A 26,376-nucleotide genomic window follows, 5' to 3' on the forward strand; every position below is an offset into this window, starting at 1 on the left:
GTCTGGGCTCACTCATGGGTCTACAGTCAGCTGCTGAGGGGGCTGGGGGCTGCCTGGGCTAGGATGGCTTCAGCTGGGATCGCTTGTCTCTGCTCTTCAAGTCTCTCATCATTCCCCTAAGCTAGCTCAGGCAGCTGGGCAGGGTCCAGAACTGCCCAGTCTCTAGAAACGGTAGGCTGGAATAGGTACAGCCTCACTTCGGCTGCATTGTGTTGGCCAGAGCAAGTCATGTGGTCAAAGCCAGTGTCAGAGGGAACTGAAACGGCCCCGATCTCCTGATGGGAGGAGGTGCAGAGTTTCACCGCAGATGACCTGGATACAGACAGGAGAGGAAAACTGGCAACTTTTTTGCATCAACATACCACAGTTTGACATTGTTAATAGAGAACTCTGTCTCAGGACACCAAATGGTTTATGTTAAGATAGGCTCGTGTCTCAGGACACCAAATGGTTTATGTTAAGATAGGCTCGTGTATCTAATCTAGAAGTTGTTTACAGGAGCAGGGCAGTGCTGGTTCTAGAGATTTAAAAGTATAGGAAAAGTATACACAAACTCCTCTTAGTGCCCAGAATATTCTCTCTCAGGCATTGAGTACTTCTCAGATTATTTTTCCAATCAAGCCAGCTACTTGGCAGATTTAGTGCTCTGTGGGAGCTGTAACTTTTCAGAGAAGCTGAGACATGGAGAGAGTCTTCAAGACAGTAGAATTTTGGAGGCTCAAGGGACCCAGGCAGATCATATCAGTAGGGACGGGAACCATAGACCTAGCAAGGGAAAGGGGTTTGATGAAGCCTTCAGAGTTGCCAACAACAAAACTTGGACTAGATCCCAGATTGATGAACTCACAATCCAGTGCTCTATGATCTAGTGATCCCCTTGAAGTATGCAAACCTCAGCTCAACCACCCAAGGAACTTGATTTTATTCTTTGGGACCTTTCAATTAAAGGGTGCTCTGCAGACCAGCAGCCTTACCTGAGAGCTTATTAGAAATTCAGCATCTTGGGACACCTGGGTTGCTCAGTCGGTTAAGCATCTGACTCTGGATTTCAGCTCAGGTCATGATCTCATTGAGCCCTGCATCAGCACAGAGCCTGCTTGGAATTCTCTCTCTCCCTCTCTCTGCCCCTCCTCTGCTTCATGCGCATGTGCTTGCAGTCTCTCTCTCTCTCCATAAACATTTAACTTAAAAAAGAAAAAGAAAAATTCAGAGTACTGTGCCCCATGCCAGACCTGCTGAATTAGGGTATGCAAATTAACTTGCTGCCCGGGGCATTTGCATTAATGGTAGAAGTTAAACATTCCCTGGGGACCCTGGTTTTCCATGTTGGCTGTTCCTTGGAATCACCTGGGAAAGGTTTAAAAATGCTGATGCCTGGGCTTCACCTCAGAGATTCTCACCTGTTTGTTCTTGGGTACGGACTGGGCATAAAGATTTTTGAAAGCTCCTTGAGCCAATGGCAGCTTTTTATTACATTTTCCTTCTGTGCAAGAGGCTAGTTTTTCCTAATGAGTAAAAACAACCTTCAGAAGACCCTAACCGACGACCTTGCTCCAGTGTCCTGGGTAGGGTTAAGTGACTTATAAATTGTTGAGAATTGTTTAAATGTGTTTTTGTAAGAAAGGAAGGTTAAACACTAGAACTGGTGATTGGGAGGAGTGTTTTTAAAAAGCTACTTTGTTGCCAAAGAAGGATTGGCACTAAGACACAATGAAACCCCGCTTAATAAAAATCCTGCAAATTATACATACAGTAAAAGATTAACGACCCAGAAAAATATAAATCATGGAAGAGAGAAAAGACAATGAAAAAACACAAATGTGCAAAGCTCACACATGAACATAATAATAGTTAAGCTATAAATTTGATTTTATTTCAAGCCTCCTGGGAATCCAGTAGTTAACAAAGTTTTTACTTATGGGGCATGTGGGTGGCTTAGTAGGTTAAGCGTCCAACTTTGGCTCAGGTCATGATCTCGTGGTTCGTGGATTTGAACCCCGTGTCAGGCTGTGCGCCGACAACTCAGAGCCTGGAGCCTGCTTCAGAGGCTCTCTGAAGGCCTCTCTCTCTGCCCCTACCCCATTGACATTCTGTCTCAAAAATAAACATTAAAAAAATTTAAGTTTTTATCCATAGGAAAGGGGAGTAGGAGAGTGTCTTTCCTGCAGGAAAACAAAGCTTTCTAACTCTTATTTGTAAATAAAAGTTTCATGAGGTCTTTCTGTGGGGACACGGAATGACATGAGTGAAGTGTGTCTTCAAGAAAGTTCCTAGGGCAAAAGCAGGACTGGATCTCATGCTTGAGTGTCTTTTTGTTAAATCTGTTCATAATGTGAAACGTGATTGATGGAAAATAGAGAGATGTTGTTTGAGTCTCTTGTGGTGTGTGTGTGTGTGTCCAGCCTTATCTAAGTTATACTTAGGGATGGGGAGTTGTAAAATCCCTTTCAACTTGTCCTGGGAGCTGGCATCCCACTTAGAGGAGAAAGGTGGATGATTATCTCTTTGTGCTGGCGCAAGGGCTCTTGCTGTTCTGTTAATATCCTCGAATGAGTGAACAAGATTATCCAATGAACTCTTCAGACTCCTGCATTCTAGCCTTAAATGTTCCCTCAGGGATTGTTTGAAGACTTAATGGGATAAATGTGCTCTAACATTAAAGTCATAAAACAGGTTCTAGGAACGTGATACCCCAGCGCTGCCCTTTGTGGTACGCCCCAGTCGTTTTCCCCTTTCTGTTTGGGAGCAGTTTCTTTTCTTTCTTTTCTTTCTTTTCTTTCTTTTCTTTCTTTTCTTTCTTTTCTTTCTTTTCTTTCTTTCTTTCTTTCTTTCTTTCTTTCTTTCTTTCTTTCTTTCTTTCTTTCTTCCCTCCTTCTTTCTTTTCTTTTCTTTTCTTTTCTTAAATATAAAACAAAGAAATGACCCTATTAATCTGGAGTTTAAGGACTACAGGGTATTTTTTCTTTTGAGAATATATATCTATAGATCTTTGCATATTTAGATGTGTGTGTATATATCTACATGTGTATGTGTGTATTTGTCACACAATTGGCTGACCTTCAAAATCTCTGTTGAATTGAAATCATTTGAGTCGTGAAAAGGGGACCTCAGGCACATGGTCTACCAGTGCTGTTCAGACTTGAGTGTCTACATGAATTCCCTGGAGTCTTTGTTAAGATGCAAATTCTGATTCTGAGGTTCTGGCTTAGGGGGCTGAGAATCTGCAGTCCCCACAGGCTTTCAGGTGTGTCGTAGGCTGCTGGTCCAAGCCGCACTCTGAGTAGCAAGGGGACAAGGTCTACTAGTAGTGCCATTCCCAAACTTGGCTGCATATTGGACTCACCTGGGGAGCTTTAGAAATTACTGACACCTGGAACAACCACCAGCGATGTAATTGGTGTGGGGAAGAGGCCTTGGCTTCATAAATGCTCACAGGCTCCCCCAGGTGACCAGTGTGCAGCTATGGCTGAGAGCCACTGCATTTGAAGCTGCCAGGTAAAGAGGAACCTGTCACTGACTCAGCTGTTAGAAAACCTCCTGGTGCATTCTTAAACCTGTTATTGAATTTCAAAGACATAAAAGCTTTTCAACAGGAACGCTCTTATATCTTGAATAGACGGAAGGATGGTTGCATGGATAGATGGATATCTTTGGGGAAAAAGTGATCTCATTTTGCAAAAGAAAGGAGAAACCACATGATTTTATTCTGTATGTAGCTTATATAAATCAAAGAAATGACTTAGCACCTCTGCTGTGCAGAAAGAGAGCCTCACAGACTTCCAGGTTTCTCTGGGGGAGCCAAGTAAGCAGGGAGAGCAGCACTAGACTCCACTAATCGGAAAGGTAAAGAAATTAAGGATGAAAACAGCCTCCCAACTTGTGATAGCATTGTTTCTTTGGTATTTGCTAAGTTACTAGAATATTCAGTGCGCAGTTTCATATCTTTTTTTTAATTTTTTTTTAAATTTTTTATTTTTTTGAGAGAGGGAGAGAGAGAGAGAGAGAGTGCCAGGAGGGGAGGAGCAGAGGGAGGGAGGCAGAATCTGAAGCAGGCTCCAGGCTCTGAATTGTCAGAACAGTGCCTGATGCAGGGCTCAAACTCAGAAACCGTGAGATTGTGACCTGAGCTGAAGTTGGAAGCTTAACCCATTGAGCCACCCAGGCAGCCCCCCCCCCAAATTTTTTTTTTAACTTTTTAAAGCTTATTTTATTTTGAGAAAGAGAGAAAGCATGCGCACATGCTCAAGCTGGTGAGGGGCAGAGAGAGAATCCCAAGCTACCAGCATGGAGCCTGACTCAGGGCTCAATCCAACAATGAGACCATGACCTGAGCCAAAATCAAGAGTCAGATGCTTAACTGACTGAGCTACCCAGGTACCCCTGCAGTGATATCAAAGATACCTTTGATCAGATTCGCCTCCTCTCTGACTCAGTCACCCACTCAAAGTCACCCATTTAGTCCCCACAAGATTTCTTCTTCTTCCCTTGGACCTCCAGTCTTCCAATGCTACTGCATTATGCTTCTCTGTCAGCCCCCTTCTTTATTAATGGCCTTCCAACTTAAACTCCATAATTCATCCATGTTGTAGCCCATATTGACCCTACCTGCCAACACCTGGCAAACACTGATACTGGGATATATCCACCATCCCACTTTTGCAGAGGCTGCCCTCAGGATGCTACATATTTTCTGGATAAGACAAGCAATCATGTGCTTTTGTGCCACCTCAATGTATTTTAACAAAAGAATAATTTACATAAAAGATAATTATTATACAGCTTGCAATATTTTACATATGTATGTATTCATGGGACCATGATCCAGATGAAGATGGAACATTTTCATCACCCACCAAATTCACTTGGGCCTCTTCCCAGTGAACATCTTCCCCTGGAGGTAATCATCATCATTCTGACTTCAATCACTGAAGAGAAATGAATGACCAATAGCTAGGAATGTTTGGTAAAGTTGACCTTAATATTTAATGGACTTTGAAGTTCAGTGTTTCTGAAACTTTTGGAACATTTAGAGCCCAGATTTTCTCCACTTTTTTCCCCATAGAAGCATAATTTTTTCTTGGCATCCAAGACCAGTCCATCTCTGAAATATAAGTACATAATTACAATACCAACTTTATACTCTAAAATGTTATTTAAGTGCTTAGCAGTTTTATTTCCAGATTAACAAGTTTTTTAACATTTATCATGCCTTGAAGAGATCATTTTAATGTTTATTAAAATTGCTTAAAATGTCAGGTGGAAAAAAATTTGAGTTTTGGACACTGAAAGGTAAAATTTTGTTGACCAAATTTAAAATAAATATGCCCTTGGAGATCTAGCAGAAGGGAAGACAGATGTCTCTGGAAATAGAATGTTAAGTAAAGGTGAACTGTATTGACTTATTAAGCTTTTTTAATGTCCACCCCCTCCCTTGTTTGAATGTGAGGTCTGTGGGGGCAATACCATCAATAAATAATTATTAAATGGAAAAAATAAATATGCTTTGTACATCTTTATATCATCTATAGGCAAGCAAAAATTTTTGACATTTGGCATTGCATATGCCCAATTTTTCACGAATCATGTAACTAGTTGGTGTTTTTACAAGGGTAGGGTAGCAACTGATGTGTAGACTACACATTTTGTTAGCTATTAAATTTTAAATGTCAGAATCTTGACCAAATGCAAGGTGAGAAGATGTTTCCTTTGTTGCAGTGATGGAATTTTGAAGTTGCTGTAAAGGCTAACCATTCCAAAGAGCAATCAATTTGTTTTTCCCCAGTTCCCATAATCCTGAGTTTTAAACATCTTTCCTTCCTGGAAATATTTAACATGACCTTGTCATGGGGTGTGCTTACGTTCCTCTCATTGTGTCACAGAGTAGGTGGAGCTTGTTCCTGCGTATCATGCTTCCTTTCCTACACCCTCAGAGGTTCAAGTTGAGGATGCTGATGGGCTGTGCTGTGGTTTTCACGTATTTTAGGAGGCATTGATACTACCAGCTGAGTGATACTGGGCAAGTTGCTTGGCCTCTCTGAGCCTCATTTCCCTTCTTTGTGCAAAGAGGTAATAATGTCATCTATCCCAGGGTCTTGTGAGGGTGAAGTATGGGGGAAACACCTGTAATTCTCTTGGCACACAGTGTTTAGGTCAATGTTAGTGACTAGAAGCTCTCTTAAACCCATTCGTGGAATATTGGCAGCCATTTCATTGATCTCACAAATTATTTAAAGTTCACATCCTCCGTGGAGGGTGCTGAGCTTTTGTTTATGCCATCATGTCTGTGACGCCTAACACTGAACAAGAACCCGAGCAGCTCACATCTCTGATTGCTGCTGCTTGAAAATTCCTTTGAGAACAGGATACGATCTCTTATTCTAGTCAATTGGCTTGACTCACAAATAAAATTGCTTCAGAAGTGGAAGACCTGTGTTTCATGTACCCTTCTGCCATAGAATTGCAGATTATAAATGAACCAAGCGCTTTTCTGGTGCCAAGTGACCCTATCCCACTGACAAATGGAAATACTCAACTCACCAAGAGGCTTTCTTTCTCCTCCTTTCTCCCTCCCTCCCTCCCTTCCTCCCTTCCCTCCTTCCTTCCTTCTTTCCTTCTTCCCTTCCCTCCTCCCTTCCTTCCTTCTTCCCTTCCTTCTCCCTTCCTTCCCTCCTCCCTTCCTCCCTCCCTCCCTTCCTTCCTTCCTTCCCTTCCTCCCTTCCTTCCTCCCTCCCTTCCTCCCCTCCTTCCTTTTTCCCCTCCCTCCTTCTTTCCTCCCTCCCTTCCTTCCTCCCTCCCTTCCTTTCTTTCTCCCTCCCTTCCTTTCTTTCTCACTTCCTCCCTTCCCTCCCCTCCCCTCTTCCTTCCTCCCTTCCTTCTTCCCTTCCCTCCTCTCTTCTTCCCTTCCTCCCTCCCTCCCTTCCTTCCTTCCTCCCTTCCTTCCTTCTTCCCTTCCTCCCTCCCTCCCTTCCTTCCTTCATTCTTCCCTTCCTTCTTCCCTTCCCTCCTCTCTTCCTCCCTTCTTTCCTTCCCCTCTTCCTTCCTTCTTCCATTCCCTCCTCCCTTCCTTCTTTCTTCTTTTCCTTCTTCCCTTTCTTCCTCCCTCCTTCCTCTCTTCCTCCCTTCCTTGCTTCTTCCCTTTCTTTCCCCCCTTCCTTCTTCCCTTCCTTCTTCCCTTCCCTCCTCCCTTCCTTCCTTCTCCCTTCCTTCCCTCCTCCCTTCCTTCCTCCCTTCCGTTCTCCCTTCCTTCCTTCCTCCCTTCCCTCCTCCTTCCCCTCCTCTCTTCCCTCCTCCCTTCTTTTCTCTCTTTCTCTCTCTCTCTCCCTTTCTTTCTCCCTCCTTCCTGCCCTCCCTCTCTCTCCCTTTCTCCCTCTCTCCCTCCTGCTACCTCTTTCTTTAGCCCATGAATCAAATACTAGAACAGTTTTTCCCCCAAAAAGGAGCTGGGACAACTGGTGACACTCTAGATCAAGAGTCAGCAGACTTTTTCTGTGAAGGGTCGTGGGCTACATGGTTTTTGCCACAACTCCTCAACTCTGCCTATTGTGGCCCCAAAGCAGCCATGTGCTGTACATAAGCACATGCATGTGATTGTGTTCCAGTAAAACTTATTTACAAAAACAGGCTGGATTTGGCCCACAGACCATAGCTTGCCATCTTCCACTCTGGATGAATGCTGTCCAACAGAAATACAATGCAAACCAATATTCAATTTTACATTTTCTTGTAGCCACATTTTTGAAGTTCTTGATCTATTAAGACATGAATTTTTAAAGACTTTTAAAAGATAGAATGAACAAATCTTAGAACAGGAAGAGACAGACACCTCAACTTACAGATAACATAAATTTACTGCGACACCCTGATATCTAATGACCCAAGATTTTTTAAGTGACGGTGGGAAACTGCACAACTGCCAAAATCCCCACTTTTGAATGATTTTTCTTATAGTCTATGTAAGTAGAACCAAAATTCTAACCATGAAGCTATGCCAAATTCAAATAATTTTAGCCACAAGAAACTAAAAGCAACTCAGAGATAAGCGTTGGCCATGCCCCTGTTAGTACTTCGTACTGACTCATCCTTCTGTGGGCAAAAGAAGATGGAGAATGGCTTCCTGATTATCCCCACTTAAGCCTGCATCGCTTCTCGGCCTTTTGGCTAAGATCAAGTGAAGAGAAGCCTGCCACGCTATCATTCAACTCTTACGAAATTCTATTCAGACAAATGCCTTCTTCTCTGGCCACATTAAGAATTGCCATCCCTGCCCACAGGCACACAAACCTTTCCTCCTCCCGCAGCCTGCTTTACCTGCTCTAGTATAAATGGGCCCAGCTCCTAGCTTTTATACCTCCTCTCCCTGCTCCAGCCATCATGGAGGAAAGGGGCACGTGGGTGAATCGGGGCTGGCTGATCTAGGATGGCTCATTTTGGATCTCCCAGTGGTCCAGCCCAAGCTTGTTCACCTGGAAGAAGCAGGGAATGGAGAGGGTAGCAGCTGACAAGTCTTCTGATAGCCCAGACTAAGCACTGATAATGTCACTTAAGCCCATTCTCCATTGTCTAAGCCAGCCATATGGCCATCTCCTATTCAAGGGCGGGGACATAGACTTCACCAGCTCCCAGTATGAAGAACTATAAAGTCACATTACGTAGAAGGGGGGGAGGGGTAATTGTTCCCATTTCACAAGCTGTCTATCACAGAGATTAATATCACACTACAAGGTTGGGTTTTGTGATATGCTCTAATGAATGCGCTTCTTCCTCTCCCCTGTGTGGGTTTATATCTCAACCTGAAATACTGAAAAATAAAACATTTGTCACCTTCTTGTTGATACCTAAAATCAAGCTGAGACAAGCACTTCCATTCACAGCTTTCAGTGCTCTGTCTCAGGACTCAGGTGCTCAACGTCATTTCTTCTACCAGGACAATCTCAGTGCATATACATGTAAGAATTTAATACTGTTCTTTAAGCCTTCTGTGTACTATAGGCATGTCTTAGGCTGGGTTCCTCAAAAGCAGAGCTGAGACCAAGGCTTATATGTGAGTTTATTTTGGAAAATTAGGTTAAGGTTCATAACTGACATTGCTTCCCTTGGTATTCCTGGAGCTGCTGTGGATGTCCTGTGCCCCATGACTGATGCCAGTTATAGAGAGTCAGCGTGGGCACACGTGATAGGAACATCAAGATCAAGTCTGTCCCTACCTGCTCTCTTTAATTCCTGGTCTGCCTTCTAATTCTAGATTCACTGTCATCATCATTATTATTATACTACTTAAGGTATTCCAGCTGCTGTGACATACTAACCCATACATCTTAGTAAATAAGGTCAACAAAATAGAAGTTTATTTCTCATTCACTTAGTATCCAGTGTGGATTTTCCTAACCAGAGCATGGTATCCCATGTGGTCATTTAGCAAGGAAGATTCTACCATATGGCCCTGGCATCCCCTAGCAACTGAGAGGATCCTGCCAGGTCCTCTCTATTCATTTGGCAGACAGGAAAATAAAGAGAAGAAAAGGCATTTCTTTGTGGTATTGGCCTGGAAGGGATAACTATCACATCCTGCTCCCATTCTATGGGTGAGAATTGGTCCCATTGTCTGTCTAGATGCAAAGGCTCCTGGTAAATGTGGTCCCTGGCTGGGAACAGCTTTGCAGCAATGCCTTTACACAATGGAAGGGGAGTACCCATTGTGGTGGCCACTTAAAATATCTGCCACATCAGTCAAGCATACTGGTATCCATGCCCGTTGGTTTACAAGAAGGGGACCCCATCCATCTTCATTTTCAATTTTTTTTATTGTGAAATCTTTGTCTAAAAAAGGTATGCCTGATGCCTCTTGTGTCCCATCACATGTCTTTTAGGCCAGCCTTTTTCACTCCGGCCATTGCTGAGGCAATCTGCTGTTCACCCCCATTGCACCACTCACCTTTGCTTTCAGACATGGCAGTTTGTTCACTGCCACCTTGTGGGACGCACATGGGAGTCCCCTCAGCCATTCTGACACAGAAGATGGGAGCAGGTGGATGAACACTTCCATCCTCAGTCCCTTGAGTGGCCAGTTCTGAGACAGGTTCACAGCTCTTCAAGAGAGCTGAGCCCCAATTGTCCACAGAGAGTCAGCTTGATAACATACCATTGAATGGGCTTCCCCTTTTCTGTTTCACCCCCTTACAGTTCCTAACTTCATTTTCCAAAATAAACTACTCATGTGAGGGCCTTTGCCTCAGATCTGCTTTTGAGGAACCCAGACTAAGATGTGAATATGGCATATGAGAAGTTTAAGAGTAACATTAAATTCTTATATGTACTACCCAAGTTAAGAAATACATGGTGGAATCTTGTCTCATCTCGAAGTACTCCCTGCCCTTAGAAACAATTTTTTGTTTCAGTAAATGAATAAATCAATGAACAGAGATACTTCTATAGTCCTACTTCATTGCTACCTACACTCTAAACCAGAACACCACAAGTAAATAATAGTTAAGTTCCCAGCTATAACACTCATAGTCTCAAACCGACTTCAAACCCATCCATGAAACACTTATATTACCTCTGATCAAACTGACTTCAGTTGACTTCAGCGTGACTGCTTTACATTCTAAGCAGCAAGAACCAGGGCTATAAATTGCATTTGCTTTGCCAGATTAACAATAAATAGAAAGTCTGCTTTAGGGATTATCCTTGTACGAAACTGGTCACTAAATGTGTTAGATTCACTGTGTTTAACGAGGTAGAGAAAAATGGCAAACAGACTGTTTTCCATTTAATGAGGAATCTTGCCTTTTACTAAATTCACAAAGTCATTCTTAGATACACTAGGCTTTATTATAATCTGTGCAGAACATAACGTTTAGTTAATAAAGGAATTGACTTATTTGTATTCTATATGATCATTACATATTTACTGAAAAGATCTTAATGATTAGAAATCCACACCCCTGCTGGGTGGCTCAGTTGGTTAAGCATCATGATCTCAGTTTGTGAGTTTGAGCCCCATGTCAGGCTCTGTGCTGACAGCTGCAGAGCCAGGAGCCTGGCTCAAATTCTGTGTCTCCCTCTCTCTGCCCCTCCCCTGTTCACACTATCTCTCCCTGTCTCTCAAAAATGAATAAACATTAAAAAAATTTTTAAAGGAATCTGCACCCCTGCTGCCCCTTATTCTCACATTTCCAGGAATATGGAATTCCACCTACTTACTCAATTAGCCCTACCCCCTGTGATTACCAAAAAAAAAAAAAAAAAGTGTTTTCTACATTGAAAGAAAATAGAACATCTGAGTCTTCTGGTGTATAAAAATCCAGCTGAGAATTAGCATTTCTTGCCATAAGGATTCAAGTATGTCAGATCCGTTTGTTGTTGTTACATACACAGCTGTTTGCAACCACATTCCTTAATAAAAACAAGGCAACTGATTCTCTGCAAACAGCGTGAGAATTCAGATAAATTGTTAAAAGTAGGTACTTTCTGAGAGAGTCTTGGTTTGTTCTTGAGTCATGGGAATGTTTAGCTTATTGACCTCCTGAGAAGTGTTTACCCAGAAAGACGAAATGAAACACATTCTTGAAGAGGATAGAAGACATTGTTTTTTTAAAAAGAAAGGCAAGGTCTTATTAGGGCAAAGCTGTTAATTACACACTTCATTATTGTCAAGGTTAATACAGTCTGTGAGAGCAGAGGCACTTTTTCATGTCTTCCTCAGAACAAGGGGAGACAGCTGTTCTTACGGACAGATCCATTATAGCTTATCACTGGCCGGCAGCCTGGGGAAGGAGCACCATGAAATATGGCCGCTGTCAACAAGAGAGCAGACGCTGAGCTGGTCCAGGCACAATGGAAAGACAATGAGAACCAGGGTGTCAAACTCAAATAGGTTGGGTTGCATTGATTTTTAATGCCTGGCTGTTCCGCAGCATGAAGTTCAGCGATAGTCTTGCCGTTATATTATTGATCTCTAAAACTGCACAATCTTGCTTTAATAAACATCAGATACTGACAGCCATAAATAGTAGTTCTTACATTTTGAAGCCTGGTTAAACCATGTTGTAAAATTTTGCATGTTTGGATTTCACTATTGTTGCTTTGGTGTTATGATTCCTTAAAGTGAAACCTGTGTTAGGGAAACAAATATTACCTCAGTTCTAGTTTCACTGGTCTTCCTGATTAAATAAGGTTACAAACCCTTCTTTTTTTCTATTCTTTTTAGACAGGTCAACAGTTTATTTCTAACAGATATTTACATTTTGCAAGCCCTTGCTTTTTAACACCGACTAAATAGTTTTCACTGCTCCTTTAAGAGTAATACAGTTACACCATCTGTAAACATCTCCAAATGTTAAAAAGGAGATCCAAGAAAAGCCTGTTATTATAGTGTCTTTGGGTTTTTGTTTGTTTTGTTTTTGCTATAGATGAAATTTTCTTCTTTGCAAATGTCTGCAACCACACCTTCACTTCCATAGTACTCAAGTTTTATTCATCAATAACTCTGAGATTTATAGCCTCATAATAAGATCATGATGCTATAGAAGCAGGTGTGCCAAAATAGTGAAATCTTTCAAAGTATTCATTTTGGTTAAACATAGGAAATATTTCACCTTGTAGAGAATGGGAAAACATTGAACAGTGTAGCTCCCAGCAGCCAAATGTAACATCAAATAATTTTAACACAATACATATATATGTAATACTATATATATGTATACAGATATATGTTATATAGATATAAAATACAAATTTAACATTATACTATATATTTAATAAAATATATATTTAGTGCCATACACACACACACACTATATATATATATAGTATATATATATATATATATAAAGTCCTGGATCGTATTATACTGAAAAGTATATGTCAGCCTAATATGTTTTATTATAAAAGTACCCTAGTTGTAGAAAATATGGAAAATGCACTAACCCCATTGAGTACACAGTGTGAACAGCAGACCAGCAGGATTATCACTGCCTGGGAGCCCATTCAACATGCGGAATCCCAGACCCCACCTCAGACCTATTGAATCAGACTCTCCCTCTAACAGGATCCTCAGGTGATTTGTGTGCACATTAAGATTTGATAAGTGCGGGTTTAAAATCTATGTCACACTTAATCTCCCCACCTAGAGATGACCACTGCCAATATTTTACTGTATTTCTATTAATCTTCCTTTTCCGTATGTATCTTTCAGTATAAATAATAGGAAGTCTAATTTTGTTCATTTTTAGGACTCAGATATTACATCTTTAAGAAGGATTACAGTAGAGTGCTGATCATGTTTTGAAAGTATTCCATTTTTTATGTCTAATAAGGAATATTTCTTTGATATATATAACAATTGTAATTAGCTGAAGATATATCCTTAAACTCAGGAAATTAGTATTTTGTATCTAAAGTTACTAATAATCATTTTTTAAAATTTTATTAATGTTTATTTATTTTTGAGTGACAGCAGGGGAAGGATAGAGAGAGAGAGAGAGGGAGACAGAAGCTGAAGCAGGCTCCAGGTTCTGAGCTGTCAGACACGGGGCTCAAACCCATGGACCACAAGATCATGACCCAAGCTGAAGTCAGACACTTAACCGACTGAGCCACCCAGGCGCCCCCTAATAATTGTTTTTAAAAGTCTAAAACATCAATTCTTTTCCTTCCATTGCATAAAGCTGAGATTGATTTATTCCATTGTTTACATCTTTCTTCTTTTAATTATTATCAACCTAATTTTAAAGTAAATTTTAACTTATAAAATAGTTAACTAACTACCATTTATTAGTGCTTACTGTATGCCAGGAATCATGCCAGCTGTTTTACACATTATTGTATTAAATCACATTAACCCAATGAGACAAAGATTTATTCTTGCCGTTTTATGGATTAAGAAACCATGGCTTGTAAAGGTTAGGTAACTTGCCCACTATCACACAGTTGATAAATGCTATAAGCCTGATTCAAAAGTAGGATAAAAAACTACATTGTTTTTTAAAAGTGTTTCTTATTCAATGATAGTCTTTATTTTTTCTTCTAAATAGTAGTTATCTCATAACCATTTATTTCTCCTTCCACATCAACAAGTATGTAGAATTCTGTTTATTGAGTTTACTGCTATAATTCTGCATGTAAACTGAACATGTCTTTGGGTATGCAGTGATAAGTGCACAGAAACAGCAGACTTCCCAATTCTGAGGTCACAGATTAATTCATGTCTTAAAACAGTGACCCTCTAATCTCCCATAAAAAATCTAAAAAATTAACTTACTTGGGGGACAAAATTGTGAAATAGGTGTTTATGATTGTTTGGTTTTTCATTTTCCAAATGTAGTATATTTATAGCACAACTAATGAGGGAAAGAAAGGGCTCTCTCCCAAACAGGCCTTCATTATGTTATCACTTAGTCATTTAAAAAAATATTTGGGGGCGCCTGGGTGGCGCAGTCGGTTAGGCGTCCGACTTCAGCCAGGTCACGATCTCGTGGTCCGTGGGTTCGAGCCCCGCGTCGGGCTCTGGGCTGATGGCTCGGAGCCTGGAGCCTGTTTCCGATTCTGTGTCTCCCTCTCTCTCTGCCCTTCCCCCGTTCATGCTCTGTCTCTCTCTGTCCCAAAAATAAATAAAAAACGTTCAAAAAAAAATATTTGCACATAGTATGGATATAGACATATTACAGATCTCCATTATAGCTTTTGATGTTATTGTATGGATGGGTGGGTGGATAGATAGCCAGTTGGATGGATACATTGACAGATGATAGACACATAGATAGGTGCCTCTTCGTGACATCTAAATTCATTTCTGTCAGTATTCCTCAGAAACAAAGTGACTGAGTTTCATGTCTGCCCATTCAGCTCGTAAATGAAATTGGAAAATTTTAGTTGGAAAACTGGAAGATTTAAAGGATTGAGCAGTTTCAAAGGAGGTACTCAACGATGCTCTGATCACAAAAGAATCACACAGGGAAGGATTTTTCCCCCCTTCTAAATATCTGTGTCTTGGTAGTGAATTTCTAAAACTGATAGTTCAGCCCCATCATAGCCATTTATTAATTTGCTGAAGATAAACTAACAAGTTCTCTGGATATAAATTCCAAAGGACAAGTGATTGAAATGCTGATTTGATATGAGTGGGGAATGCTTTCTTCTGTTATCACAATTATCCACATAGCCCCAAAGATGGTGGCATGTTAACATATTCTGATCATCTCTGTGTCTCAATCATTTAGTAAGTGATGAGCTGGTAATTACCTCTTTTTTTTTTTTTTTTTGTCACCATCCAAGTATATCTATTATTTCCTCCTGGACCTAGCTCACAATTCTCCCCTCCCTGAAAACTTTCCAAGAGTTTTAGTCTGTTCTTCTCTGATCTTTTCTTTACTATATAATCTTCACATTTTAACTTGCCTTCATTTAGGAGTTGTGTTTAATATTCCTAACTTGTTTCAGATTTACAAGTTTGTGTCCACATGAGGGAAGTGCATACATTAGTATGTTTCAAAACTTCTATGTAACTCCTCCCTCCATCAGCCTCTACGATTCCTGGGTATCAATCAGTATCAATATCAAGTGATAGTATCCTTTTTATAAATTGGAGAATGGGTAATGAAAGAAGGATGAAAGTAAATCACATAACAAATGTGGGTGAAATTGAGACCAGAACCTGCAATTGTCCATATGCTGTAAACTGAACAATTTATCGCTAGAGGGATGGAGTACACAATAGAAAATGTGCACTTTATTAACCCATTGTTGATGGATTATGATGTCACACACCAAACCTTTGCATTGCCAACTGGTGCTATTTTATTCAAATGAGTCTGAAGAGTACCTTGGAAAGAGAGCTAGACTGACTTGAAAGTAATATAACATATTATACATATAATATATATACATATATATATATATATATAGAGAGAGAGAGAGAGAGAGAGAGAACGCACTTTGAGCAAATGAAAGAAATAATAATAAACAGGTAAGATACAACTGAAATGCACTAGAAAGCTACTCAAATGGACTTGATATTTTTGAGGATGAGTTAGCTAGCATTCATACTAAATGTATCAAAAGATGTCCATTTCTTCCTTTCCTCTTCCCGGCTACTTCCCCTTCTCTGTTCAAAGGTATTATTTCTTCAGTTCATCCATTGGGGTCAGCATAGATGTTGTTACTCTGAGAAAAGGTTCTGATGTGTATGTGATACATGGTTTTTTCTCTCTGAGAAATCCTCAAGCAGAACATCACCTATTTGGGCAATCAACCCATTTATACCCCTCCTCCACAAATAACCATAACATTCCATATAATGGAAGACTATTCAGTGATTTAAAAAGAACTGGGCGGGGGGGACGCCTAGGTGGCTCAGTCAGTTAAGAGTCCGACTTCAGCTCAGGTCATGATCTCATGGTCCGTGAGTTCGAGCCCCGCGTCAGGCTCTGTGCTGACAGCTCAGAGCCTGGAGCCTGCTTCAGATTCTGTGTCTCCTTCTCTTTCTGCCCCTCCCCCACTTGTGCATGAATACAGGCACTTGCATGCACACGTTCTCTCTCTCCCTCTCTCTCTCTCTCTCCTCTTCCTCTCAAAAATAAATGAACATAATGAATGAATGAATGAATGAATGAATAAGAGTATGCAAATCTGTGCAGAAGAATTCCATATACTTTATGTAGACATACCTCTCAAGGAGGTAGAGTGACTTACTTCAAAGGGTGCAGTAGAGAAAGCAGCAAAGGAAGCAGAATGTAACTTTATGTGTGGAAACCTGGCAAACACTACCTGGGCCAGGTGACCAAGGTCAGTATCATCAGGGAGAAGCCATGTTAATGGTAGCGCCCTGCATACGATGTGATATAATTGGTGATCACCTCCAAAACCAATAACCCCAGTTTAACCCTGGGAAAAACATCACACATATCCAGTTGAGGGACATTCTGCAGAACCCCTGAGCACCACTTGTTAAAATTGCCAAGGTCATCAAAAACAAGGAAAATCCAAGAAACTATCACAGACCAGAAGAGACTAAGGAGACATGACAAATAAGTATGTAGTGTCATGAATGGGGCCCTGGAATACTAGGGAAAGAAACTAGTGACATTCACATAAACTATGGAGTTTAGTTAATAGTAGTGCAAGATATTAACAATACAGTAAGGGGTATATGAGAGCTCTGTGTATGCTCTTTGCAACTTCTCAGTTTATTTAAAACTATTCCAAAATTAAAAGTTTATTTAAGGGTGCCTGGGTGGCTCAGTCGGTTGGGTAACCGACTTCAGCTCAGGTCATGATCTCGCAGTTTGTGGGTTCGAGCCCCATGTCGGGCTCTGTGATGACAGCTCAGAGCCTGGAGCCTGCTTCAGATTCTTTGTCTCCCTCTCTCTCTGCCCCTCCTCCGCTCTTGCTCTGTCTCTCTCAAAAATAAATAAATGTTAAAAAAAAAATAAAAAACTTTAAAAGAAAGGGGTATAGACAAAAAGTATTAGTCCAGGACTGATTGGATAGGAAAAAAAGAAAACCTTGTCTTTCACTGATCTATAAATCCTATGTTCTAGGACAAATTTGACTTTTGCCTCTAGTTTGAAATCCTCTATTATACTGAGATGATTTTGAACTCCTTTGCTACTTGCTCAAAGGTATTTTTCTCCTAAAATTCTGGAAGTCTGAAGTCACAACACTTTGTTCTTTGTTCTTTTATCCACCCCCATCATATTTTGCTGCAAACCTTGTCATTGTCAAGGCACAGCTGACTGGCTTTGTAAGTGGTTTGTGATTTCTTTCTGTTCCTGGTATTCTGGTGTTATTTAGGTTCGTTAAGGGGAACATTTGGGCTCGGCAGTTTGTCACTAAGGTTCAAGTACAACAACCACATCAACTACTAAGCCATCCAGACCTCAGCTGTGATGATACAGAAGTGTGGCTCTAGCAAGCATTACAGTTAGATGCTTAATGAAAATATCACATGTGATCACATATAAAATCTCATAAGTGATCTTCAAGCTGTTCAGTGTAGTTCAGAAAATGCCTACCTTTCCTATAAAATCTAGTAACTCCAATTTTTATGAATTCTGTAAAAGGGTAAAAAAAATGTGCACCCATTCCTGGGTATGTTAATACTCAAGTGACAATGCTTACTCGTTTTGCAAATAATATGAATAATGAATGTAAGAAATAATATGCTTTTTTTTTTTTAATTTTTTTTTTCAACGTTTTTCATTTATTTTTGGGACAGAGAGAGACAGAGCATGAACGGGGGAGGGGCAGAGAGAGAAGGAGACACAGAATTGGAAACAGCCTCCAGGCTCCGAGCCATCAGCCCAGAGCCTGACGCGGGGCTCAAACTCATGGACCGCGAGATCGTGACCTGGCTGAAGTCGGACGCTTAACCGACTGCGCCACCCAGGCGCCCCAATAATATGCTTTTTATAACCAGTTATAGACTTAAAATTATAATCAGCTTATCATTAGATGGTTAGGGCTTATTATTTAAGGAGAGGAACCAGGGAGGAGGTTTCCCCTAACTAGTAAATAAGACAGTGATTGCTTAGATAGTCTTCTAAATGGCTTTTTGATGTTTAATTGATATCTCTATTGAGATAGGTAAAGGCAAATTTGCAATTAAGGTTATATAATATTTGACTTATTTCACCACTGAAATGATCAATTTTTATCACTTTTTAATGGATGTTCCTGGTGTCTTTTCCTCAGTGGAGTAGGTGTGGGATTGCAATATCAGTTTGAAAGCATGAAATGATTTCTTTAAATGGCATTCCCTTTACTGTTCTCAGACAATCGTTAGAGGAAATAAACCGTGCAAAGAAACCTCCATCAACGGCCTGCTGGAGGACTTCGACAACATCTCTGTGACTCGCTCCAACTCCCTAAGGAAAGAAAGCCCGCCTACCCCAGACCAGGGAGCCTCCAGCTACGGTCAAGGCCATAGGGAAGAAAATGGCTTCATCACCTTCTCGCAGTATTCCAGCGAGTCCGATACCACTGCTGACTACAGCACTGAGAAGTATCGAGAAAAGAGTCTCTATGGTGATGACCTGGATCCGTTTTATAAAGGCAGCCATGCCACCAAGCAAAATGGGCATGTCACAAAGACCAAACATGGGGAAGCCTACTATTCCGAGATGAAGCCTTTGAAATCCGATATTGCCAGATTTCCTGTTGATTATCACACACACTTGGACTCACTGAGCAAACCAAGTGAATACAATGAGCTCAAGTGGGAGTACCAGAGAGCCTCAAGCAGTTCCCCTCTAGATTATCCATTTCAATTCACGCCTTCTAGAACTGCGGGGACCAGCGGGTGTTCCAAGGAGAGTCTGGTGTTCAGCGAAAGCGAGTGGGGACCCAGCCTAGATGACTATGATAGGAGGCCAAAGTCATCATACTTGAATCAGACCAGCCCTCAGCCCACCATGCGGCAAAGGTCCAGGTCAGGTTCGGGGCTCCAGGAACCAATGATGCCCTTCGGAGCAAGTGCATTTAAAACCCACCCCCAAGGACATTCGTACAACTCCTACACCTACCCTCGCCTGTCCGAGCCCACAATGTGCATTCCAAAGGTAATGTTATGTTCACTGCCTCCTTCCTTCTTATGTGCAGGCACCCCACAAAGGTGGTGCTAACATGACCTTCTCACAGAGATCTAATGTGATGCTTCACCTTTTAAGTGAGAGTCTATATCGAAACCCTACCTGATTTCTATCCACGAGCCCCAAGGGCAGAGGATGTAGGGCAAGGCACATTTATTCATTAAAATCCAAGTCTTTGGAGATCCCCTACAGGGTTTCTGATTAAAAGACAAAAAATTATTTATTTGAAAGATGTCCTGATATACTACTAATAAATAGTTTGCTCATATTGTACTGTCCTCTATTAAGGAGCATATGATCATAAACCATTAGATAGAGTAATTACAGTGGTTCCTATATTCTAACAAAGTTTACATGGATCTATAGAAAAGGAAAAAAATAATCAGGATTGCATGGTAAGTTTTTAATAAAGTTTATTTTAGAGTTAAATTTTAATTTAATAACCATTCTCACAGGTGTGAGGTGATATCTCACTGTGGTTTAGATTTTCTCTTATGATGAGTGATGTTTAGAACCTTTCTTTCCACGTACCTGTTGACCATTTGTGTATCTTCTTTAGAAAAAAAGTGTATTCAGGTCCTTTGTCCATTTTTTGATTGGGTTATTTGGGATTTTTTTTTTTTGCTATTGAGTTGAATGACTTCGTTCTATATTTTTTAACCTCTTATCAGATACGTGATTTGCAAATATTTTCTCCCATTCCATAGGTGCATTTTCATTTTGTTGATGTTTCCCTTTGCTGTGCAGAATCTTTTTATTTTGATGTAGTCCCACTTGTTTATTTTTACTTTTGTTGCCTTTTGGTGTCAAATACAAAAAATCATGCCAAAACCAATGCCAAGAAAGTACCCCCTCTTTTTCTTCTAGGAGTTTTATGGTTTCAGGTCTTACATTCAAGTCTTTAATGCATTTTGAGTTGTTATGTATAGAGTAAGATAGGGACCCAGTTTCATTCTTTTACACGTGGCTGTCCAATTTTCCCAGCACCATTTATTGAAAACACTATCCTTTCTGCATTTGTATATTCTTGGCTCCTCTGCTGAAATTTGATGGACTGTATATTTGTGGGTTTATTTCTGGTCTCTGGTCTGTTCCTTTGAGCTATGAGTCTGCTTTTATGCCAATACCATACATTTTGATGTCTATAACTTTGTAATATAGTTTGAAATATCCAGCTTTGTTCTCCTTTCTCAGAACCACTTTGGCTGTTTAGGGTCAAATGTGATTTGTGCATGTGTGCTGTAGTTGCACACTTATGGTAGGAAGCTGTTTGTGTCAAGGTCATAGAAAAAGCTTTGTCCAGAGACAATAACCATTCAGCCCTGGGGCCATATTTGGCCCATTGACCTGTTGGGTCCACAAAATAGTCATCTCCAGCTTCTGAAAAATCAAGATATTTCATTTAGTATCTTCAACTTCTGGGTTTCAGCCTTCTCTTTAAAAAAAAAAAAAATGGGATGATCTGACATGCCTGGGCACAATTTTCACATAGCATTGGAAATGGAACTGGCTGGAAGCAAAGGCTGACCCATTAGAGGAGAGAGGCCCTTCTCAGTCCACTTCATTCATTTTTCTCATTAACCTAATCCTAGAGGCATTTGGGATTTAATATAACCCCCAACAGTGCCTGCCCACCCATTTCACAGGAGGAAAAACTGAGGTCCAGAGTGTCATGTGGCATACTTAAGGTTTCATAATTAGTTGGTTGCAAAACAAGGACAAAATCCAGGTCTGGTGTTTTTCCTAGTCCCATATTCTTCCCCTTATGAGGGCATACGTGATTTCAGGGGATTAACTGCATTTGCCACTAAAACCCATGAGGGGCCCCAGTGGCCGCCAGAAGTCTCAGCTAGGTAGAGGAGTAGGAAGAGAATGGAGGGAAGGGATAATTTGCTTCATTCCTTGCTGGGTCCTTCTTCCTGCAGACTTCCAATTATAAAGCAAAGCAGACCTACTCTGAAATCTGGTTTTGTTAAACCTGGAAACAGTGCAAGAAACAATGCAGAAAACTATTGTGGCTCAGAAAAGATATGTCTGTAACAGAAATAATGAGGAAACTGTTGTGGCTCAGGAAAAAAAAAAAAGACAACATATTCACACTTGGGAACTTCTACCAAGAGTTTTTCAGCCCTTATAATCAAGGGCTCTGAAGGAGCAAGCTGCTGTTCCATGTCACATGGGACCCACGAGAAATTCACGGGCAGGTTTTGTGGGAGGGTAGGTGGTGGGAGGCATGTTAGTAATTAAAACGTTTACTTGATTAAAAATATAACATCTCTCTAAAAAGACTTCGGTGCCTGTGTCTTTAGAACTGTAGTCTTAAAAATCTACCAATCACATTTGGATTTCCTGCTGAGGGAAGAAATAGAGATCACGACTCAGATAATTTGGCTTTGCCTTATGGAAAGTCCTAGAGGCTGGTGGGTAATGTTCACATCTCAAATAATAAGAGAAAGGATCAAAAATGTGTGGGTTTCCAGATAGAGCAAATATGGGAGGAAAGTTGTGTGTATGTGAGAGAGAGAGAGAGAGAGAGAGAGAGAGAGAGAGACACACCAGTTTTACATTTTGGCCTAAAGGAGGAAAAATACTAACATTAACTCATAGAAATAACTCCTCCAGTGTTATCTGCCTACCTAATTTTCCTGTTGACATGACAGGAATCAAGGATGTTACAAATCTGTAGATATAGCATCTATCTCCCTACTTTTGAATGTTTTTGGCTGCCACAAGGCAGATGAAACCTTGGGGGATAATAAATAAAGCCAAAAAAAAACCCATTCACACTACACAACTATAAAAACTGCTTGAGGGAGCCTGGGTGGCTCAGTCGGTTAAATATCTAACTTCGGCTCAGGTCATAATCTCACGGTTTGTGAGTCCGAGCCCAGCGTTGGGCTCTGTGCTGACAGCTCAGAGCCTGGAGCCTGCTTCAGATTCTGTATCTCTCCATCTCTCGGCCCCTCCCCTGCTCATGCTCTGTGTCTCTCTGTCTCTCAATAATAAATAAACGTTAAAAAAATTAAAAAAAAAAAGAAAAAAGCTTGATGTGGAGGGAGAATGCCCTCCACCCTCCCCTGCAGACAAGTCTGCTTTACAGGGAGGGAAACCGACTGAAGATATTGTCACCATGCCTCTGATTTTGCTCATTCCCAGGCTCTCCAGGGAGCAGGCAGCTGCCAGCTCGCATGTATTGGTGCTGACCCAGCAATCCATTTCTTGCTCTGGCTCCAGCCTCTGAGAAGCCCCTGGTGTAATCACACTTCTGCCAGTTCACTAAGCACTTGCCGTGTGCCAGACACATGTGTTGCCTTGTTGAGCCTCACAGTCCCGGAAGACAGCAATTCTTGCCTGCTTTGTACATATGAGGAAACTGGGGCTCTGAGAGGCTTGGTAATAGCCAGGTCAGCTCATAGCCAAGCTGGGATCCAGCTGTCCGGGCTCGGCCCCTTTGCTAGACCTTGGATATATCCCCAGTGGCACAGGAATTCTGCAGGCACTAAGCCTTCAACCTGCCTCCTTCCAAGCTCCTTTGAATACCTTTAACAGTGAAGTCCTCTAGGGTTGTATGGTACTGTCCCACTCAGGAGCAGGGTTTCTCAGCCTCAACACTGTGGACATTCTGGGCCTGATAATTCTTTGTTGCAGGGGAGGAGCTGTCACTGTAGGATGATTAACAGCATCCCTGGCTTCTACCACTAAGTGCCAGTGGCATCTCTTCCTGTAACATCCAGAATATTTCCAGACACTGTCAAATGACCTCTGGGGCAGCAGGGAGGAAAATCAGTCCCAGCTGAGAACCACAGTTCAAGGCTAACTATTTGTCAAGTACCTTTTGGCATTCAAGGGTGTAGGTTCTGGAGGTAGACTGCCTGGATTTGAGTCCTGACATTACCACTTACAACTGGGTGAGTAAATTGCTTAACTCTACTTCCCTATCTATAAAATGGGGACAATCATGTTGTGTGAGGGTTATATAAGTTAATAATTGCGGCAGCCTGATTATGAATACACACATGTATCTGTATGTATAGCATACCAGATGGCGGCTGTGACATGAAGCCGAGGGTTACCTTATTCCAGGCACTGTGCCAAGCGTTTTGCAAGCATTACCCCCGTTGAGCCCTCATGACGATTCTGGAAGACTTCAGGATCATCTCCCTTTTACCCTGAGAAAGCTGAAAGACAGAGGCCAAGTCTTTATCGGCTTCCCAAGGATATGAAGGTAAACAGCTGAGTCAGGATCGAAAATTTGGTCCATCTGACTCCAAAGTCGATATATTCCAGAACATTCCTGTTTCCACAGAAGAAAACTGAGGAGGAAAAAGATGTATATGAGGCCTCAGGGCTCAGATATGCCACAGTCAGCCCTCACCTTGCTGGTGAGAAATGGGTGATGAGTCACAGACGGATTTGGGGTACATGGGGACTGTCCTTTATTCTCTCTGTAGGGTAGGGTAGGGTGAAGTCCTCTGAGAAGCTCCTTAGTGTCACCCAGACTGATTTGTGGCCAAAAAACTGGGATCACTGGTCAAAAAGAGGCATTAAGAATAACGATCCCTGGGGCACCTGGGTGGCTCAGTTGGTTAAGCATCCAACTTTGGCTCAGGTCATGATCTTGCAGTTCGATTCATGTGTTCAAGCCCCATGTTGGGCTCTGTTCTGACAACTTCCAGCCTTGATCCTGGTTCAGATTCTGGTCTTCCTCTCTCTCTGCCCTACCCAGTGTGCATTCTCTCTCTCTCTCTCTCTCTTTCTCTCTCTCTCTCTCTCTCTCTCTCTCCCTCCCTCCCTCCCTCCCTCCCTCCCTCCCTCCCTCTCTCCCTCTCTCCCTCTCTCAAAAATGAATAAATGTTTTAAAAATTAAAAAAAAAAGTAACGATCCCTGAGACTCTCCTTGAGTGATGGTGTTATTCTCTTTTATGAATGACAGTCCAGATGTTCTCACCCATTACAAAAGACGTTTAAGAACACAAGTTTTAAAATCCAATTCTCTGGATTTAAGCACTTACTGGCTTTATGATCTTGTCTGTGCCTCAGTTCGCTCATCTGTAGAGTGTTTCCATACCTACTTTGAACTTCTTCTACAGATTAAAAAAGATCAGTAAATGTAAAGGAGTTATCACATGGCAGGCACTCAGTGTTAGCCCTTATTCCCTGGAATATTTTTGGTTGGAAGACATGTCCCCATATCTGCTAACACCAGCCATAGAAACATCCTCTCTGTGTAATCTGTTACATTTTTTTTTCAAAACATGGGAACAAGTTCCATGTGATTTTGCCCTCACAGACTCATAAGTACTGATGCCCTCACCTTAGAGATGCGGGTCACAGAAAGCCAGAGTAGCTATGTGCCTTCCTCAAGGCCCTGTGACTCCTGAGTGACGGAGCTAGCTGAAGGACCCCAATCCTGCCACCTTACCAATTGCTCTACTCTATAGGATGGACATGAAATTCTCAGACTTCCCCATAGAGGCCAGATGTTAAGAGAGCAGAGTATTTAGCAGCATTTAAGCAAGAATCATCATATGTAACTACATCTCCAGTCATGATGGTTCTTGCCAGCCAACCCCTCCATGTTACCCCAATCATCTGGTCTACACTGGGCAGCAAAATGACCAGTGCTGCAATCCAGGACATCCCAAACAGATGACATATTAAGGAGTTCCGAGTGGAGAGAGAGGGTGCAAGAAAACTGGCATGATTCCCCAGATCTGGGGTCACCACTGCAGTGGTTTTTCACTGCTCAGCTGTTCCTTTGCTTTACCTGGAAGGAAAAAGCTGAACTAATGTGCTTCATCTTCCTGCATCAATAATTGAATGACTCACTGTTCTTTGTGACACACTAGTACACCGAGATTCTGCCAGGGTTCAGGAACAAAACTTCAGCTTCTTATCTGCTAAGGATTCCAGCTGAACACTTTCAGAGATCCTGTGGCAATGGGAATGCTGGTAAACTCTTATGAGCTGCAACAAAAATCAGATGTCAAGGGAAGAGAGGGAAGGAAAGAGAGGTGCTAATCGCTTAATATAACAATGGGTATTATTTTGATTTTTTTCTTTACATATGGGCTCTTATAGGGTGTTGATTCCGGCTCATAAAACATCCAAAAAGGTGATTCAGAGCATCTCAGACACCTGTCCCTTTGGCAGGAAGACTATAGGGGTTGTTTGTATATGAATGGACATATCTTCCCATGAATATTCCTATGGATCAAAGTAAATTATGAGTGAGATTGCCATTAGCAAATTAAAATGAAATTCATCTAACCTGGCAATATGTGTTCCGGCTGTCTTGGAGGCCCTGACATACTTGAACCATATTCTGCAGCAGGGAGCCAATCCCCAGAGGTGCAGACACCCCCTCCCCACCCCTGTAGCTGCAGGCGGTGGCCAATCTCAGGTCTTAGTAATCTGCTCTTGAACAGAAAATGCATTCTTTGTGTCTGGAGGAGCAAGGGGGGCAGGGCAGGGGGTGAGGGTTGAAGACACCAATTCAGAGGTGGAGGAAGAGCCTGAAATACCTGGATGCTTAAGCCTGCTGATCACCGATTTATTCACTTCCTTAACTAAGCTTTCCCTACCTGTAGAGGTCATAAGCCGCTTGTCCACGCTGTCTCAGTGTGCATTTGCCATATATTTTGTAAGGCAGGGTAAAGCATGACTCTTCCTCCTTCATGTCATAAGGGGTGTAAGTTGCCTGCATGCCTAAATAGGAATCCAGTATCATGGCGTGGGAGATCTCCTTGCAAAACACATATGGTGCGTGGCTTCCTGCTACATGCAGTTT

General features: G+C 41.6%; 1 protein-coding gene across 5 annotated transcripts in view; it reads left to right on the forward strand.

Moving 5' to 3' along the window:
* PAK5 (p21 (RAC1) activated kinase 5) overlaps nt 1-26,376 on the forward strand; it is a 317,484-nt gene that overhangs the window by 255,736 nt on the left and 35,372 nt on the right. For all 5 annotated transcript variants that reach the window (XM_058684892.1, XM_058684893.1, XM_058684894.1 and 2 more), the window contains one exon: nt 18,771-19,556. In XM_058684892.1, coding sequence (XP_058540875.1) covers nt 18,771-19,556 — 786 coding nt within the window. The remainder of the gene's footprint in view (nt 1-18,770; nt 19,557-26,376) is intronic.

This window comes from Neofelis nebulosa, chromosome 9, assembly GCF_028018385.1.
Source record: "Neofelis nebulosa isolate mNeoNeb1 chromosome 9, mNeoNeb1.pri, whole genome shotgun sequence".
Taxonomy (NCBI): Eukaryota; Metazoa; Chordata; class Mammalia; order Carnivora; family Felidae; genus Neofelis; species Neofelis nebulosa.